Source organism: Lepidochelys kempii, chromosome 18 (assembly GCF_965140265.1).
Source record: "Lepidochelys kempii isolate rLepKem1 chromosome 18, rLepKem1.hap2, whole genome shotgun sequence".
In the NCBI taxonomy this organism is placed as follows: Eukaryota; Metazoa; Chordata; order Testudines; family Cheloniidae; genus Lepidochelys; species Lepidochelys kempii.
In genome coordinates, this window is record NC_133273.1 from 19,658,663 (window position 1) to 19,678,400 (window position 19,738).

Below are 19,738 nucleotides of genomic sequence, written 5' to 3' on the forward strand. Positions count from 1 at the left end.
CACTTCAGTGAAAAGCAGGCTGCATCCACACAGGTGTGTGTACCGACCTGTGGCAGCGAAAGGCTCTGGCAGGAGGGAGGCAGCTCCCACTGTCTCTCCTCTGCCAGAGCCTTTCCTTGCTGCTGAAGACTTTCCCTCTGGTCGGGAAAGACTCTGGCAACAGGAAGGCAGCGTGACACTGCACTGCTATTTTTAGCCCCTGCTTGGGCATGTAGAGAGCTGCGCATGGCACATAGCCAGAGGGTTTAGGTGCGTCTTTGCTCACCTATGCAGTGCCTCACTGTCTACATTGCTATTTATACCCATGCCAGGGGTGTGTGTAGTGTACAGCTACTGTATGCATCTGATTCAAGAGGTGACTATTCCACTAAGGTTAATGGGAATAATGGATGAACCCTGAGAAGAAAATACACCACACTGAGCTCACAGCTGAAGCTCTGCCCATGTAGTCTGGATGTGTGCAACAAGAAACCCCTATATAAGATGTACTACTGATATACTATGGTTGCTACCCAGTCTCTGTAAAAGAGTGACATACATTGACTAAATATACTGTGAAGCAATTGCCCATGATACAGTGTTAAAAAATAGATTGTATGGTTTGCAGTAGCATCAAGTGTCTATTCAAGTGTAAAAAAAATTAATTGACTCCATCTGTATTGGGCTAATGACTGATTAAATGACTAATCACGGAAGTCTTAATTAAAACCATTTTTCTGTACAGAAGAGGATGGGGGGAGGTAGGTGCTCATTAATGTGTTACAATGTGTGTCAGATTCCGTTTGTGTCATTTACTAACAGCCGTCAAATGAGTAATTATGCACAAGGTCATTTTGTGTAAACTTTTTGCATACATCATCAGACTGATTGGATTAGGTCTTGGTGCTCGACTGGGTTCTGCATGTGGATGCATTTTTCCATCACAAAACAGGTAATTAAGATTGCTGAGAATAAGCAATAAAAGAGGTTGACATTTCTTCCCCCTCCCTTGCCCCACCTGCCAAGCCAGCCAAAAGATTCTTGCAGGACTTTCATGTATTGTTGGATAAAGCCACTGGCATGTTTACTAAATCAGGCCCATTCTCAGCAGCTGACACAATTTAAGATTATTCAGGAAATGACAGTGATCTCTGTCCCATTATGAAATTCTATAATATGCAAGGAATTTCTCTCATGAATCAAATGACCAGGCTACTTAAAAAAAAAAAAAAGAAGAAGAAAAAGAGAGTCCTTTTAAGTAAAGGAAGATGGCAGTCTAAAATTAAGAGATGATTTTATATTTTATTGGCTAGTCACTTGACTGCCCCGATGCTTAGTGACCTTTGCTATGGAAAAATAACAAACTCCCTCTGCCTTGACAGCTGAGCCCAATCTATTTAAAACAATATATTAAAATAAGTAATAGATTAAAAAAGGTACATCTTGGACATTAAATAAGCCAACTTTCCACTTGTATGTAACTCATGCTTATGATCTATGCTTTTTAATGAGAAGTGTTGCATATAAAATGCTACAGCTGTGCCAATGCAAGAGAGGAGCCCAGTGTATAAACTGTAATATAGAAATACATTGTTTGCTCTGACGGTTGTCATCCAAATTCTAACAAACCACTGCTTCAGCCACTGGAAAAATGTGATATCACTAGTTCTAAAACATTACGGTATGCTAAAGATTATATAATAATGTCTTGTTTGTAAAATAAAGCAATAAACAAAGCTATTGTAAAATTGTGTGTGTGCATGTGTATATATAAAGTAAGACAATTTGTTGACATTTTCGGGTACAGACATGTTACTTCTATAGCAATGCAAGTGCCCAATTCTGCAAACATTATTCCCATGAGTAGTCTTACTGAAATCAAGTGAGGGCTACTCAGGCAACTAGAGTTGCAAGATGAGACTTTATTCAGTTCCTCTAGAATCAAACCAACCTGCTAATGTGGATTAAGACTTCTTCGTAAATTACCACTTAAAAAAAATCTGGTCTTCTGGCCTATAATGGTGATGGAGTCTCTAAGGTGCCACAAGTACTCCTTTTCTATTCACTATAAACACATCCTTCTGTGAAACTGGAGCATGTTGTTTTAGAGTATACCCAATTGATTCAAGACTATTACTCAGAATATGGATGAAGAAATTACAGGGACAAAAAAGATGAAAAGAATCTTAGTCATGACTATGTAATTTCTGATTATACTTTTGGCTTGATTAAATGCTCTCCTGTCTAAACTCTTCAAAGTCATGTAGGTTAGATGAAATGTATATATAAAGCATTACAGTTTCAGAGTCATTTAGCTATATTATCAGCTCCAATCAAATCTCAAAAACAGACTTCAATTAGTTTTAATTAATCAAATTGTAAACTTTAGTCAAATTTGATCCAGCATACCAAATAACTGAAGAAAAATAAAATCAGTGACCACATATCCCTGACGATGCTGAACACAGTTGTTATCTTAGAAAGAAAAGTTCATTTTAATAATAAATCAAGGGCTGGAATTTATTATTGGATATATTGAGGGATGAATTCAACCCTGGTGTAAGCAGGTATAACTCAAGGGATTAATTTGACCCTCAATGCCTAAAACAGTAACCAAACCCAAAGATGAACTATTTCCTAATCTGGCTGATAAATATGAAATTCCTTTTCATTAGAAGAAAAACACTTGCATTTTTAAAAATATAAAATTCCTGTGAACTCCAAAAATAAGTAACCTATTAGTCAGAGAAGATCTTTCAAAACCTGAAGTGAAATTTTATTTTAAAAAAAATGGAACAATTCATCACAATCTGCACTCCCCTTCTAATGCAAATGAAAAACTATTGCACAACTACTTAAATTACAGGGTGGTGTGTCATTCTTAATCTTCATAGAAATGTAGGAGTTCCTGTTTCAATCACTTCTATTGTTTGAAATATACCAGATGATAATGGAGTGGCTGCCACTGTGGGCAGAGATTGATTCTTATGTGAACCTAATAAATGAGTTAATGCATAACTTGCTGTAGGTTACGAAGAATTACTAGACAGTGGAGAAGATCAATGTATGAGACAGCTGTAAGTACGTTAGGTGACCTAATTGTCTGAAACTCCAGCATAGTCTCTTCTCATACATGCATTGATTATATAGGTTACTCATTAGCTTTGATGATTTAAAAAGAATTAAACCAAGTTAAAAGCACTAAGGGCCAAATTTATCCCTGGTGTAACACAACTGAGCACTACATTATGGTCAGGTTAGGAACTGTAGCATGCAATTTCTGATATTTTGCAGTAATTACAACTTCATCAACTAACTTCTTCAGTTCTTAAACCAAAGTGATGGAACATGGTTAAACATCTATTGTAAGTTTGTGTATAGAGGAATTAGCTCCAAAGGACAAGAATTAAGAGCAAAAAGAAAAATCTATACCAATATGTTGCTATATTGAGCAAACACTTAGCGATGAAGAGAACCTCTTAGCTGTCAAGTGACTGAACATTGGGAGCAGAACCATGCTAGTCACAGTGACAATAATTAAGAAGCATGGTTCTGATTGTACTCTGCTTGTGAACCTGTTGTCAACATGGTGATAGCTTGCATGGTTCCAGTGTCCAGTGTGGACAAATGCAGTAGCAGAAAGTATGCCGTACTAAACCAGTTCTAAGAAAGCTATTTTTTTAACATGGTTGGGATCCGGAGAGAGACTTTCCCTCCCACTATGGCTCCTCTCAGAAGCACAGCACAAAACAGTATTAAGCGCAGATGCAAATAGTGTTACAACCATATTTCAAAACAACATCAGACATGAGTACACCACATAGTGTGGACATAGCAAAGAATTTCAGAATATATCACAAACCAATTAAGCATGTTTGCCAACAAGATGTCATAAAAACCTTTTAATTGCACTTCTCACTTAATATGGCATAGATTTGATATTCCCAGCTGTATTATTTGGGGCCAAATAATGCTCTCAGTTACATCCATGCACTGCCACTGAACTCAAAGGAAAACAATCTGCTTTCAAGCTTAGTTAAACTAAGATAAATGCAACGGTGACATTTAAATTTATTAAAAAAATACCATGATAGTGTCTTTTTCACTGATTTTTTTAAAAACACAGGGAACAACAGAACGGACTCTATTAGATGTATTTCCTGCAACACCTGGGTCTACACATATTTATGTGAAAAAAATGTTTTACAGATCTCTGCCTGTAAGTACATCTCAAGTTGAAATACAGCATAAAGCGTATATTGATTTATACTCCTCAACAAGTTTAAGAGGACACTGCTTGGATTTTATAAGCACAGACATGGTCACAGTTAAACACATTTCTCAAGCTTTCTTTCCAAGCTTATACTCCACGTCAGAGCCACAAATTCTCATAGTGACCTATATAATGATTACCCTTATTTTCATATTAAATGGCACATCCTAATTAACAAAACCGCAAGATGTGCATTAGTAGCTTTTTAAGGATCACTGCCAGTAAGCTAATTACAGTCTCAGAAAATAAATTCCAAAAATTCAGTTCCAGACATGGCAGGAACTATTTTCTATATTTTATGTTCCATTTCTGGAATAAACATTAGGTTTACATTCAGAGAACACATGGGCAGATTTTATTTAATTTATCAGCTCTTTTGGGCAAGATCCTTCTTTTTGTTCTGCCTTTGTACAGTACCCAGCATAATGGGGGCCTGGTCCATCAGTTGGGCTCCTACATGCCACCTCAATAGAAATAAATAGGAGTAGTAATAATAATGTTCAGAGATGCTGAGCACTCACCACTCCCATTGACTTCAATTGCAATTCTAAGTGCTCAGCGCTTTTGAAAATCAGGTTCATAATGTAAAAAAAATAAGAGAACTGGACAAAGCATATTTAAAACTGTTACCTGGTATTCTAATTTCCTCCTTTTGATCTTTAAATATTGATTTGTTATTTACATTTGTTCTTACACCCATTTATTCATTGTCTCCTCATTCATCTCTCTCTCAGTGTTTCTTTGGTGCCTTATGTTTCTGATGCATTTTCTTAAGGGGATATTTCTAAGCTAAATTTGATTACTAGCAAGATACATGTGTAGATTTCCCTCTTCTAGGTAAGTAGGTGACAGGTCTTCCAATGTCTTTTATCTTCCAACATTGCCTAATTCTTCCATGCAGTTTTTGTCTCAGGTTGATATATTCTTTCACTCGTTCAGCTACATTCCCATTTACCCTGATTTCTTTTTTCTATCTGTTGAGCATTATCTCCATCATGTACATATTCAGGCCCAGACTTTAGCTCCTCTGTCAACCCTTGAAGTTCATTTATATTATCAGGAACCAGGACAAAGGCTTATGCAAAATAGAAGTGTTTTGGCAGCACTCTGTTTCTGATGATGCTTTTTTCTTTCCAAACTTATCTCGGGAAGACATTTTGTAGATACATCATAAAGCGCTTGGGAGAGCTTTGGTCTCCGAATCTTTCGGCTTGTGTAGGTATACAGTGTAGTACACATACAAAAGCACACAACACTGAATGTACAACAGTCTGAACCCTAATGTCTACCATCAGCCATTTTCTGAGATAGGTTTGTTATTAATCCTTTGGGCACAAGGTTTTCTTTCAGTTCAGCCTCTACAAAGATTTGGAAGCTTTTAAAAGTAGTTATTTTTTGTACTCTGTAGGTGAACTTACAGGGTCTTCTTTTCTACCAGCTGTAGTAGGAAAGGGAAACACTCAATGAATCTTCTCCCAGTACTTTCTCTTCCTCCTGGAATACTAATTTGATTAACCATGGAATGCAATGATGAAGACAATGAGGTAAGACACTACTAAGTCTGGAACCTATCAGTCCAGATATGCAAATCAGACAGGTATAAAGGAAAATTTCCCACCTGAAAACTGGATTTCTGTGCATCAGACATTTTTATTTTGAAAGCAGAGGTGGATGATTATAGGTTATTTTGTGCCCTAAGGTTTTGAAAATCTTTAAGCTCATCAATATACTGTACTCATGCAATGATATATTTTGTACTAGGAACACAGGAATGACCATAGTGGATCAGACCAGGTGTTCATCTAGTCTAGTGTCCTATCTCTGACAATGACCAATACCAGATACTTCAGAGAAAGGTGAAAATCAGAGGTTCCCAAACTGAGGGGCATGCCCCTTTATGGGGGCATGGAGGAACATTCGGGGGAGGGGAGCACTGCTGGGGCCCAGGCCAGCCTGCATGGGGGGTGGGGAGGGAGTGCCACCCAGCTCCACTCCTGGCTGCTGGCCCCATGCCCGGGGTCCTGGTTGTTGGCCTTGGCCCCCAGCCTCAGCTCTGCCCCTGCCCCCAGGTGTGGCCCCAACCTCAGCCCCCTTACCCTGTCTGCATCCCCCACTTCCAGAGCTGCGGCCCTGCTCCAGGCCCCAGGGGCAGGGTGGGAAATGGACAGAGGTAAGGGGGGGCACAAAGTAAAAAGTTTGGGGACCACTGGTGAAAATGAAGAGTGGACAGTTATAGAAAATAACCTGCCATAAGGGAATTTTCTTCTCAATAAGTGCCAGTGAATGAGTTGGCATAATTCCTGAATACTCATTTTACATTTTTTAAAAATCCTATCTAATGTAACTGAATGTTCTCAACATCCATATAAGTGTTTAATCCTTTTCTGAATCCTGATGAGGAATTGGCCTTCGTAATATCCAGAGGCAACGGAGTTCCACAGGTTACTTATAAATTATGTACAACAAAAAAAATCCTTTTATCATTTTCAAATTTGTTGCCTTTAAATTTTATTGAATATTGCTTTGGTATTATGAGAAAGAGTAAACAGGAGCCCTTCTCTAAACAAAACAATCCCCCTTCTTTTCAATATCTCTTCAGATGGAAGTCTCTCCATGCCTCTAATAGCTTTTTTTGCCCATGCTGCATTGCCTTGGCACTCCAAGAGATTGTCCTCTTCAACCAGTTTGAAAGGTCACGATGAAGTGTCTTGTTCAATATCTAGAGGCCACTGCAAATCACAAGAGGCTAATCCTGCAACTGTTACTGACACTGAAGTAATTAAGAGTTACTAGCACGAGCAGACAAAGCAGGACGGAGTTCCATGATAGTTATTTTATGCTTTGCTATTCTTCAGTAATAGAAAGAGGTAGGAGGATTCTGCACAATGGCAGATTTCCCTAACTTCAAGATTTTAAAGAACTACATGTATATTAACTGTAACTCCTTAAAGAGAGAGTAAACAACTGGCAATGAACAGGAAGATTACAGCTAATGTCACCTCCATCACAACCAAAATAGTGAAAAAGGGTACACACGGTATCTTAATCTTGCAGATGACAACTCTACCATCTGCTCCAGAAGATGTCTCCTTAATCAGTTTGTTGGTAAGAAGAGATGCAAATTAGACATCACCCATTCTTCTATTTGTTTTGTACAGAGAGCATAATTTCTGCATGAACGTCCAACTGTGTTCTCTTCCTCTTTATGTCACAGCAACCTCATTTATCAGTCATTCTTCTCCATATGAAAAGATCGATAATGAGGAGTCTGTCATTGCCCAGCTCCTCTGAGTCAGGAGTTTTCATTTCCCCCTAATATTTGCTGCTTCTGCTGCAGTTTAATTTGCTGTTGTCTCATACCACAGCATTTATGCAGTCACATCCGTGGATAGAATATGGAAAAGGCTTAGTGTTTGCCTTCAGGGTTGTAAATGGATTAGATGGCACTGAGAAACCAGATTCTTGATCTGCTACATTTTCAAAGGAACTCAAAGGAAAGTTTGATTCACTGTACTGAAATTATTGTGTAATTATTCCTGGGTAAGAAGTCATGGCATTTAAATATTGTTTTTCCAGTGGGTCAACTGGGTAAGAACATCTGTAGGGTGAGGCTGTTGAAGGAAAAATAAAGTCCAGAACATATTACATTTTCTCTTTTAAATGAAAATCTTAAAAAGGCAATAAATTATCCATAAAATTGCTTTTGCTTGCACGTGACAAATGTAACATTCTGGTACTCCTTTCATAAAAGCTATTTCCAGGGGCATAATATTATGCAAAAGCCAGAAATAGTAATTAAATTTCTTTCTTATTTCACATCTAAGCAACAAGGATCAAACCCATGGCTTTGTATTCTGAAAATGACATTGTTATTTAATGGAAGCAATTTATACTAGTGTCTCTAGATTTCAACAAACATGTGAAGCAATTTACACACACTGAGCGAAACGCTGATATGACGGCAGAATTCAATTGTATTGGAATGGATCACCTTGATCTAAGGAGAAGTGTTCTTTGTTAAGAGCCAGAATTTTAGTTATATAAATTCTATCATCATATTTTCAACTTTTAACATAATCACTACATTGCCTATTGATAATGCATAGTACACAGAACGTTTAAACTCTCACCAACAAGAGCATAAGAGCTTTCCCTCTTTAATGTACAGATAAAGGTTACAGTTACATCTGAAAAACAGGCTGTGATCTCCTCTTTAAATCTAAACAAAGACACACAAAAGATTAATGTAGCTATAAACTCTCCAAAGCTCTTCATAGCTTGTTTATAGCTTCCAGAGATAGAACAGGAAAGAAAAATACAATTATCATAAACAGAAGGCTGCCAGCTATGAGTGACACAAACAGAAATAGGATCCTACTATGACTGTCTGAACAGATACATATTAAGACTGACACTTCCATCCTTTTGTCTTTACTGATTTTTCTGACATTCCTGGGCCTACAGCCCTAAAATTCAAAACAGTTCCAAGCTGGTCAAAGGGGAAGACAACCAGTGGGGCAGAATAAAGGCTGGGGTATTCAGAGAAGAGATGTTGTAAGGGATACTGATTTCTCCTATTGGTTTGTTTGTGTGATGGTTGCTTCGCAGAAAATCTGGCATGGGGAGGGGGTGTTTCTTGATTAGAGAGAATCTAAGCTCTGATGAGACAAAAAAAAATGCCTTTTGGAGCTAAATATTGGGACTTCTATAACAAGTGTCCATCCCAAGAGGTTGTTGGGTTGGACCAGCAAAAATAAGACACAGTACCCTGAAAGCAGGGGAGGCGACAGCGCATTGGTGAGGCTAGGGGGACCAGGATGGTTGACTGGTTCTTATGCCTACCAGCCAGGTATATTTCAACTCTACTTAGGCTTTTCAAGGGCCCATTGGACCTTTAGCTGTCCTGTCCTCCCTCCAATTAGTTGTAGCACAGGAGCTGAGTTTTTCAGGATGCTATGGGTCTTAACAATCACTTGGTTTGAGATCAGAAAGGAATTTTTCCTGTTAGGCCAAACTGACCTAGATTTAATGGTTTTTTTCAGCTTTCCTGAAGCCTCATGGAGGCCCAGTTGGGTTGAAAGGAATAGGACTTGAAAATTTAATATTAGGAAAGGTAAGACTGTTAAACTCGTCACTACTTGTAGCCAGTGGCTAGTGTGGATAAAGGCTAAAAGGGCCACCTCCTAGAGCTGAGACAGGGGATTTCAGTGGTGGACCTTGTACCTGTAGGAGAAGGGGAAACCTGAAGTCTTCGTGGACTGAGGTCACCCCTTGGTAGCCATAGGGGTGGGGTTTCAGAAGTCAGCTGAGGCCTAGAGGTAGGCTGAGAAGGATTTTCACCAATTTGTACATGGTGGGATCCTGTAACCCCATCACACTGGACCCTATTAAATGCTGGGTATGCAAGAGTAGGGGTTGGAAAACAGTGTCCTGCCCCAGCATTAATTTAATAAAGTAGCAGCCTGATGCTTAAAATCTGTCCCTTGTGTCTCTGGTTCATTTGCTGCTGTGTCCTGATTCTCTGAACTGTCTACAGAGTCAGCACAACAGGAGGCTGAAATAGTAGGCAGCCTGAATGTTGTCACAGATGTTTCTATGACATACATTGGAAAAACTTTTTCAACAGTTACTTTTGGATATAGTAAAACTTTGCAGTGATGAAAGCTATCATGGGGTAACCACAGGACTGGGAGTCAATGAGATTGCTTGGTTTCCTCACCTTTTCCTTTAATACACTATGACGTAGCTTTGTTGATATTTCCTTATGGTATCACAGTTATTTTTGTTATGACAGAAAGCAGCTACCATCAGGGTTATGTGTACTTTGGGATTCCCCAGCCAGTGAATCTACCACTGGCTCATCCCTTGCTGCAGGAAATTTGCTCCAGAATCTAGATTTTCATATAGAATAAAATCTTTACAGCCCTCATGGTTATGAAGATCACATTTGTTTCACAGTGTCAAATGTAACTAATGCATGGATGTCTGCCTGAACCAATAGCTCTGACAGAAGTGCCACATTTCCTATCAAGCTGACAAACTAAACATCAAGATTGTTAATTATTACATTGCTGACCAAAGCAGGAGAATGACAATCATCCTAGGACGATCCGCATGAGCAGAGTCTCAATTTGAAGTTTCGTTTTGATGATGGGAGGATAGAGCTTGAAAGAATACCTCTCCTTTTCTTTCCCCAATTCATCTCACGAACCATGAGAAAAATATGATCACTGCATGATCATTGTTGTCCAAACCAGCCATGCAAAACTTTACTTGCCACATAGTCCAAGACGACTCTTTTTTTAACATAGATTTTTTTCATTCTAAATCATTTCCCCCTTCCCCCTTTCTAATCATCATCACCTTGATAAAAAGTGGACAACATAGATTTTATGTTTGGACTGGTAAATACGAGAGCAATTTTAGAAGTATGGTCTAATCCCTCTTTACTTATGACATTTCAAAGAGAAAAACTTAAAATGTTGCTTCTAGAAACAGATTTGAAGTTAAAACAAACATATACACACACTTGCTGTGCAAGTTGCCCTGGTATGTGTGTGGTTCTGTTAATTGTTATATCCAAATCAAATATGTACAAATGTATATGTCTGAAATAAATTATAAAAACATTAGAAATATATTGATGTAAAGTGTGAAAGGCAATATTATATGATAATTATGGCCGCGGTTGATAAAGAGAAAACAGGGCCATTTCACATCATAGAAGCACCTGTTGCTTGCTGCATGAAGGTAAGCACTGCTTTAAGTGGAAAGCATCCCCCAGCTGAGCATCAGAAATACTGATTCACACATACCTGCTGTCTACAATTTTCTCCTGTGAGACTGTCATCTTCTCAGCTTTCTCAGCAGGTATCTTTCCACTTGGCTTTTTGCCTCTTTTCTAGTGCGGAAAAAGGAAAATGTATTTCTGCACTGCTCAAGGGGACTTCCAAAAAGTAGAGTTGTAATTTATGATGTGCTAATGTTTTCCTTTGAGTTCATAACTGAGAATAACTACTAATGCAAAATCATCATCACTTGGATTTTGTGGCTTTTGATTTGCATATATGCTCCAGATTCTGCTACACCTTCATTTCACATATTTATTCCTGTAAGCAAAATTTGGCCCCCACACCTACAAAATCAACATCCCTTACATTTCCCTTAGCCAAATCACAGTAAGGGATATGACAGTTTATACAGCTTGGTATTTTTAAGAATTTAAGACAATTTGGATCATCTAGTCTGACCTCTCTTACATGTTCCTGCATATTGTAGGATGCTGCCTACTTTATTCCCGCTAAGGCTTTGTCTCATTGGTACATGACTGTTTGCAGCAATGGAGTCTCATCCACCTCCTTTGGTGTAGTCCCAGCCACAACACTACTAACTATTAAGAACCTTCTCCAGAACTTTTCTTTCTTTAGCTTACAGCCATTGGTCCTTATCCCACCATCTTTTAAAGGTATCTTATAAACCACAGCAGGCCAAATGCTACCTCTGTGTGCAACCCTACAGATGTCATTTCACTTTTTTAAATTAATGTCTTCCTTTCAGTTTCTCCATTGAAGTCATTATGGCTGATCACAGAATTTTGCTCTTGGTGTTTGACGGGGCTGATATTTTAAAAACATCAGTAGACTAGGAGAAATTATTTTTGGAAGTCTTAAGAAAATGAATCATTGTTTTAAATATTTTTCCACATTCACACTGTACTGTGTTACAGAGCCTATTTGTGCTGCTGTAGGAAACTTTGAATTTGACAAGGCTGAAAGGTTGATTAGTTTCACTTGTCTTTTTTTTTTTCTTTTTCTGACACATTGTTTTGGGCCGCATCCTGAACAGATATATTACAAAGCCAGGGAAGTTATGATCAGGAGCATTACCTGAGTCAGATATTTTTTCTGTTTTTTAATTCTAGTGATTTTCACAGGAGAGATGTTATCTTATATTTTTTATTGTCACAAGCATTATAAGTGAGCAACTGAACATTACAATTATTTAAGGCTAGTTTACAGTCAATTAGATTTCAGGAACTGTCAGCATTATATCTTACTATGGCTCAAATCTAATCTAAAGATTACTTTTGACTGGTTAAAAAGCTATGATTTTGGTAGTTATCTGTTCATACAGAATACCGCTTGCACTGAAAACATGATACATTTGCACTGTACTTTTACTCTAGTTTTCTACATGGAAGAGTGCTCTTCCTGGCTCATGTCTGGTTATTTATTATTATTTCTATCATGGAAGTGCCTAGAGGTCCTGGCTGAGATCAATGTCCCATTGTAAAAGGCAGCTCTTGCCCTGAAGAGCTCACAACCTAAATGGGCAAGACAGACAAAGGGAGGGAGAAAAAGAGATTTGCCACTGTTGCTGGCAGAGCTGGAACTGAATCCAGATTTCCTGAGACTCAGTTACGCATCTTATTCACAAGACTATCCTCCTCAAACATAGTCCACAATCTTACACCATTAGTATCCTATCAATACTATGGATTCTTCATTTTGGTTCTACAGCTGCTGCTGAGTCAAGAACACACATGAAAATCTACAGAAATGAGTGTCTTTGCCCAAGCTTTGAACATATAAAGCTGTACGTTTTGTTAATATTGTAGTAATCTGTATGAACTTCACACCAACTATGAGTCCATGTGTAATTTTTTCCCCCAAAATCTTGTAAAAGAATAAGTAAGTATTAGCTACTGTCGGATTTTGCAGGAAGTTATATGGACTTTTCAGGGGACTTGCAAATCATATTTAGAAAATGAAAACAAACAGATGGTCACCATCATGGTCTCACATTATCTTTTGTTCAACATGTAGGTGAATGTGTTTGCCTTCTCCGTAAATATGACTATTTGGAAGATGTCACTGGAGATAGTGTGCAAAACCAGTCTCTCCCTGCATTTTTAGGTACATTATCACTAATTACTTGTTTGTTTATATCAGAAAAAATATTATGGCGCACCAGATTTCTGCAGATCTCAAAAGAACTCACGGTTGCCCTCTTTTGCTGCATGCTGATTAACATGGGCATCTGGAGGGACAAAGTTGCCAGGAAGTGAAACCCTAACTAACAATTAACATTAGTTATTCTTGCCTTGCCAAATTTGACTTGCTCATGGCTGGCATTTTTCTTTATGTGAGAGCAAAGCAGTTATTTTTTTCTCCCATCGACATCACCACAATGGAAGAGAAGATTTGGTGCTTGGGCTTGTATAATTCTCCAATGATTTTGCAAGGATGAATTAATATTATTGATTTATAGAGGGAACTGAGACAGCTGATAAAGTGTCCAGTTTGCTTGGGGCAAATTAAAAATATTTTATAATGAAGTCTTCTTACTTTGTTTAATTCATCCAAAAGCATGAATGGTTGATAATTAGCCGGAGGAGGTGCAAGCATGATGTTTCTGAAAACAACACAACCACGTTCCACTCTCTGACTGGCTGGAGGACAGAGACTTTCACCTTCAAATCCTGAAAAGTGACAAAGGAAACACATTTAAGAAACCAGCAACAAAATGCTGTGAGCATAATTAACTAACATACCAGCTGCTAATGCTTCCCTCTGTGCCTGATTCTGCCACTCTTACTCACGTTGAGTAATACTTTACTCCATAAGTAACATCATCACTTCTCAGAAGTGAAGATACTACTCAAAATAAATAAGGCAGATAGAATTGGGTCTTGTTATATTTTTTGCAAAGTTATATACTGTAGATATTGTAGGAATTAAATGTACTGTACAATATTCAACTGTTTGCCTTTCATGTAAGTGCCAAGACAAGAATCAAACCTTGCTTTATTGATATCTGTATATTTAATACCCTACTAAAGTCTTGTAATTCACTCAGCAGATGTGTTTTTATATTTGAGGGGGAGGGGGAATCTTCTTTGTGACCATCTGTATCTTATAGAGATCAGGAGAGAAGATGTTTTACATTGCTAATTTATGGCACTACCTACATCACCTGGAACTGGCTGAAGTAGATATGGCAAGACCAGGCTATTGGAAAATGCTTTGTTTGCTTAGCCTAGTAGTTATGCTCAGAAGCAGCAAGTGTTTTCTGCATAATAGAAACAAATCAAACATTTGCAAAAAGCTAATATGGATTTACATGTATTCTCCCTTTATAAAGAGAGTGACAGCAACAGCAAATAAATAAATTATTCAGGGATATTAAAACACTTTCCAGACCTTAAATAAGCTGCACAACACCCCTGAAGAACAGATAAATATTATTAGGCCCACTTACAGTGATGTAAACTGAGGTACAGAGGGTTATGTGACGAGACTAAGGCACACAACTACTCAGTGGTACAGCTGAATGTAGAAATCATGGGGCCAGATTCTTCATTCTACATGAGCTCTGCTCAGGTACAGTGAAGAGGAGGTTGTCAGAGAGCTGGTTGTGTCCCCCTAATTTAAACCACATTGCCCTCGCATATCTTAGAGGAGCAAGTGAACAGCTGTAACTAACACCACGCGCATAAGGACCCTCAGGCCTTACACCAGTGGAGGATTGGGAGTAGTAGAGATCTGTTCTGCCATGCCCTGCCCCACTTCTATAATGCCATTTTCTTCCCATTACACTGATGACTGAGGGAGGACAGTTGAAGGATGGTGAAGCCACTTCCACCAGCAGAGAGTTTCTGACACAGGAGGCTGTCTCTACTGGCCATCTTGACTGATGCGTTGCAAAGTGGAAACTATAGCTAAGGGGTGCACCCTCCTCAATATACACAATATGCAAAAAATTCAATCTCTACTTAATTGTAGCTCTTCTGGCAAAGTATTGCTGTGAGGAATTTGGTGCTGCTGTAGATTTGTCTCTACTAGGAATGCTATAGGAAAAAACATTGCCTGCTTGGCAGAAAAGAAACAGAGATAGAAACGGGAGGCTAGGGAAAGACGAGTGGCAGTATGCAAAGCATGCACGTTACAGTATATTTACCCAAGAAGATTACAGTAGTTACACAGTAAAGATTCAATTCTGCAAGGCACTGAGTGCCCTCAACTCCAAGTGATTTCAATAGTACCTCCAGGAGTTGCTGAGCACCTTGCAGCTTGGAGCCCTCCATGAAAACCAGATGTGCACCTGACAATTATTTCCCTTAGTTCTTTAACTTCCTTTGTTAATGGCTGAGATGACAGGTGGTTAACTGCTTCATGTTTTCAAGCAACGATGCCTGTCGTGTTTTCCTGGTTTAGCCTCTCTTAAATTGTGTGTAAAATAGTGATCAAGTTAATCTGTATGGGTGCTTTTCTAGGATGGCAACCTCCACAGTAACTGACTAGGAAAGCAATAACATAGTCCGTCAGGGCATCAACATGTAGAAAAATAAGAAAAAGAGTCTAGAAATTAAATGCCTCATTTTTTAGTTAAAATAAAAAAGTCAACAAAACATACATGCTGCATTCATTAGACTAGAATGTCCATGTTTATCATTCATAAACTGACCTGAGACATGGAAAAATAGGAATTCTATCATCTCTTATCATATTTTATCCAATGTAGCATTGCAAAACATTTCCATGGATAACATAACTATGTCAAATATTAATTTTAATGTGTGCAAATATTTAACAAATTTAAATAAAAAAATCAAAGATGTTTGGTGAAAGCTTCTCCTTTTCTACCTTTATTCAACAGATTAGGGCGGATTCTAATCTCGCACTAGTGCAATTCAGCAGTATAATTGCACTAAAGTCAATGGAGTTAAACAGATGTAAGACTTATGTGAGAGGAGAATCAGACACATTGGCCTAAATGTTCAAAGTTGAGTGACTAAAGTTAAGTTCTTAAATTTATATTTGGGCTCCTAAATAAAAGTAGTCTAATTTCCAGAGGATTTGAGCACCCACTAGCTCCAATTCATTGCAGTGAAATTTCAAATTGGAAAATGAGGACACTTATTTCGGTGCCTAAATATGGATTTAAAAGTCTAATTCTAGGCAGCCAGATGTGAAAATTGTGATCATTGTCTTCTAAACCATACGAACATGGAGTATACAGCAGTTCCCCTCCTCTTAAAACAAAAAAGACCCAAACTGTAGTCATTTATAGATTCACAGATATTAAGGTCAGAAAGGACCATTATGATAATCTAGTCTGACCTCCTACACAAGGCAGGCCACAGAATCTCAGCCACCCACTCCTGCGAAAAACCTCTCACCTATGTCTGAGCTATTGAAGTCCTCAAATCGTGGTTTAAAGACTTCAAGGAGCAGAGAATCCTCCAGCAAGTGACGCATGCCCCATGCTACAGAGGAAGACGAAAAACCTCCAGGGCCTCTTCCAATCTGCGCTGGAGGAAAATTCCTTCCCGACCCCAAATATGGCGATCAGCTAAACCCTGAGCATATGGGCAAGATTCACCAGCCAGATACCCAGGAAAGAATTCTCTGTAGTAACTCAGATCCCACCCCATCTAGCATCCCATCACAGGCCATTGGGCCTATTGACCATGAATAGTTAAAGATCAATTAATTGACAAAATCATGTTATCCCATCATATCATCTCCTCCATAAACTTATCTTGTCTAATCTAAAGCCAGATAGGTCTTTTGCCCCCACTGCTTCCCTTGGAAGGCCATTCCAAAACTTCATTTATACTTCCATGCACACAAGAAGAGCAGTAGCTAGAAATTAGAACAGGGCAGGAGTGTTCCACGTCTGTTCTGGCTACACCCCACTTCCCCCTGAAACCAGCAGACAGATTGCTCTCAGGGTGGAACTCTGGAGGGAGATTCCAACATGATGTCTAGGAGTTGGGAGGTGCCCTCATATGTAACTTCTCATCCTGGAAGGAATAATTTGCATAGAGTGGGGTGTTCTGTGCTTCGGGTGGAGCAGAATAAGGTTGCCTTTGTCTTATTTCCTGAACAAAGCTGAAAAAATATCAGAATTTGACTCAAGTTTTCTGGGAGAGGGAAAAAAAGCAATTTTTTGTAGTTACAATTCTTTATCCTAGGAAGAAAATATTAAAACCAGGTGCCTCTAATTCCAAGTGATGCAGTTATCTCTGTGGTGCCTTAATTTTATCATTAAACGACATTATAAAAAGTTAAGGCTTTACTTCTGCAAGGACATTCTTTAACTAACATCTTTCTCTCCATTAGCTTTTGCTGTAGTAGCAGTATTTATGTTCTGGGCAATGAATGGGAACCATATTGCGTGCAGCATAATTTCAATTTCTTAATGCACTAATAGTTTCAATAAGGACTCTGTATCCACTAAATTTGACTCCCCCTTTTATTGACAACTGTTGTGCAATACATTTTTCAATAAAGTATCTAACACTGAAAAAGCACCCTTAATACTGCATTTTAATAGAAGAACTGGTATAATATTTACTAGGGATGGGGAAACAATCTTAGAAAAAATAACTGCTCTGGACCAAACTCACACCTTTTAGAGTGAAGGATCATGTGGAGAGAAGAGGTGCCAGTGACCTTCCAGGGAAGGAAGTGGAGAAGGCCCAAATGTGAATAAACCTCCAAACTACTGCATGAGTGTTTGAATCAAGCCTCATGAGTTTTGCCAATTACTAATATTTATCCTTCTTTCTGTATTTCATGTTTGTATCTGTAAACCACGCATTAAGGGCTGAGGAGACACAGCACTGTGGTTTGGGCAAGAACTAAGAGCCAGCAACTCCTGAATTCTAATCCTGGCTGAGACAAGGACTCACTGAGTGACCTTTGGCAAGTTGTTTCAACCTCTGTGCCTCAGTTCCCTCATCTCTAAATCAGGCTAATAGTACTGATTTACCTCACCAGGGATCTGAGGATTATTTAATTAATGTTAGCACAGAGAGAAAGTGCTTTAAAAGGACTAAGTACCATAGCTGTTAGAGCTAAAAAAAAGTCTATTAAGTAATCTAACCCTTCTTCCACTTGGTACTAAGTATACAAAACTGAAATAATTAACTACGCCTTACCTAGGTGCTATGTGACTTCAACTGCTGGCTCATCTATAACCAAGTCCTCCCACCTTCCCTCCCCTTCCTCCTCAGGCCCCTCTTGCCTTCTTATATCGCTCTCAAGTTGTGGCATTCCCCTATTTGACTTTTTTCAGAGTCCCCTTGACATCTGCAGAATCCCTAACATTTAGGCAACTTATGTATTAAAATGGAGCCCTAAAACTATTTGAGAAACTGTGATTGAATCAATATTGGAAAAACTAATTGATCAAAGAAAGGTGCTTAAAGCTTATGATTTCAAATTGCCTGGCAGGATTCCACATGTTGGTCACCTCAGAAACGTTGTGTCCTTGTTTATTTATTGGCATCTACATTCATATTTCTGTAATGCCAGATTGCTGACAACACTACACAAAACAAGTATCAACAACAGAGACACTGTCATGAAGGATGCATTAGAAATACCGCAGACAGACAGACAGAGACAATCTTCCTATTAAGATTTATATACCCCGGTTTCACATCCTTAAGCAAAGCATAGTAGAGCTAAAGCATCCAAACTGTCAAGTTACTCCTTAAATCCTCCCTTCTTGTCTATTTTAATTATGACAATTATGACTTGATCAGCAAGATAAAGGTCATTCTGTCACCTCAGGGGGGTGAGAGCCAGCAGGATAACTAGGCTCATAATGACCAAAGAAGATAGGGCAGCTTGACCTCTCTGGGAGTGAAATGTCAATTAATTATCTTTTTACAACCAACTCTATTATAGCATACTAATCACCTGTGTAGGACATCAAGCTAGACGGTGTGGGAGAGGGTGGGGGAGGAATCAGCAATAAGCAACCCTCACTTAGGGTGACAAGGCAGTTATCGTAAAACTGCAGATGTGACACCTAATAATGGGGTGTAAATAGTGATTAGCTGTTTATAGCAAAATCTAAATGCTGTAATAATTTCTTCATTTAAGTGAACTTTTTTAAAAAAAATAAAATGTTATCGGTCCTAGGGGTAATAGAAATGTCTCATTTAAAGGTGACCAGACACACTGCATTAGTCTTTAATGCTAGATTCAATTAACCAAGAAGCTTCATTCATTAAAAAAAAGATTGGTTGGGGGTGGGGGGAAAGGGAGAGAAAAGTTGAACACAAGACAAATTAAGTAACAAGTATATGGAGGGATTTAGAAAAAAAAGATATTATAAGGCTTTATTTCTTTAACTCTAGTTACAGTGGGGATCACCTCAATGTCACCTTCCCATGGGCAGGACATACATTAATGTGGATCATTCCCCTAAACATATGTACACTGTGATTTACAATATAAGACCATCTGAAAAGCGGTATATACAATTGTAAAAGCTACATTTATGATCCCAAAAAGAAAAGGAGGACTTTTGGCACTTTAGAGACTAACGAAGTTATCTGAGCATAAGCTTTCATGAGCTACAGCTCACTTCATCGGATGCATTCAGTGGAAAATACAGTGGGGAGATTTATATACACACAGAACATGAAAAAATGGGTGTTATCATACACACTGTAGTATCCAGGGT

General features: G+C 38.5%; 1 protein-coding gene across 1 annotated transcript in view; it reads right to left on the reverse strand.

Moving 5' to 3' along the window:
- Window positions 1-19,738, reverse strand: part of MORN1 (MORN repeat containing 1) — a 270,992-nt gene that overhangs the window by 195,438 nt on the left and 55,816 nt on the right. Inside the window, 2 exon segments of the mRNA XM_073316712.1 lie at window positions 11,068-11,153; window positions 13,600-13,733. Of these exon segments, the coding sequence (XP_073172813.1) occupies window positions 11,068-11,153; window positions 13,600-13,733 (220 nt within the window).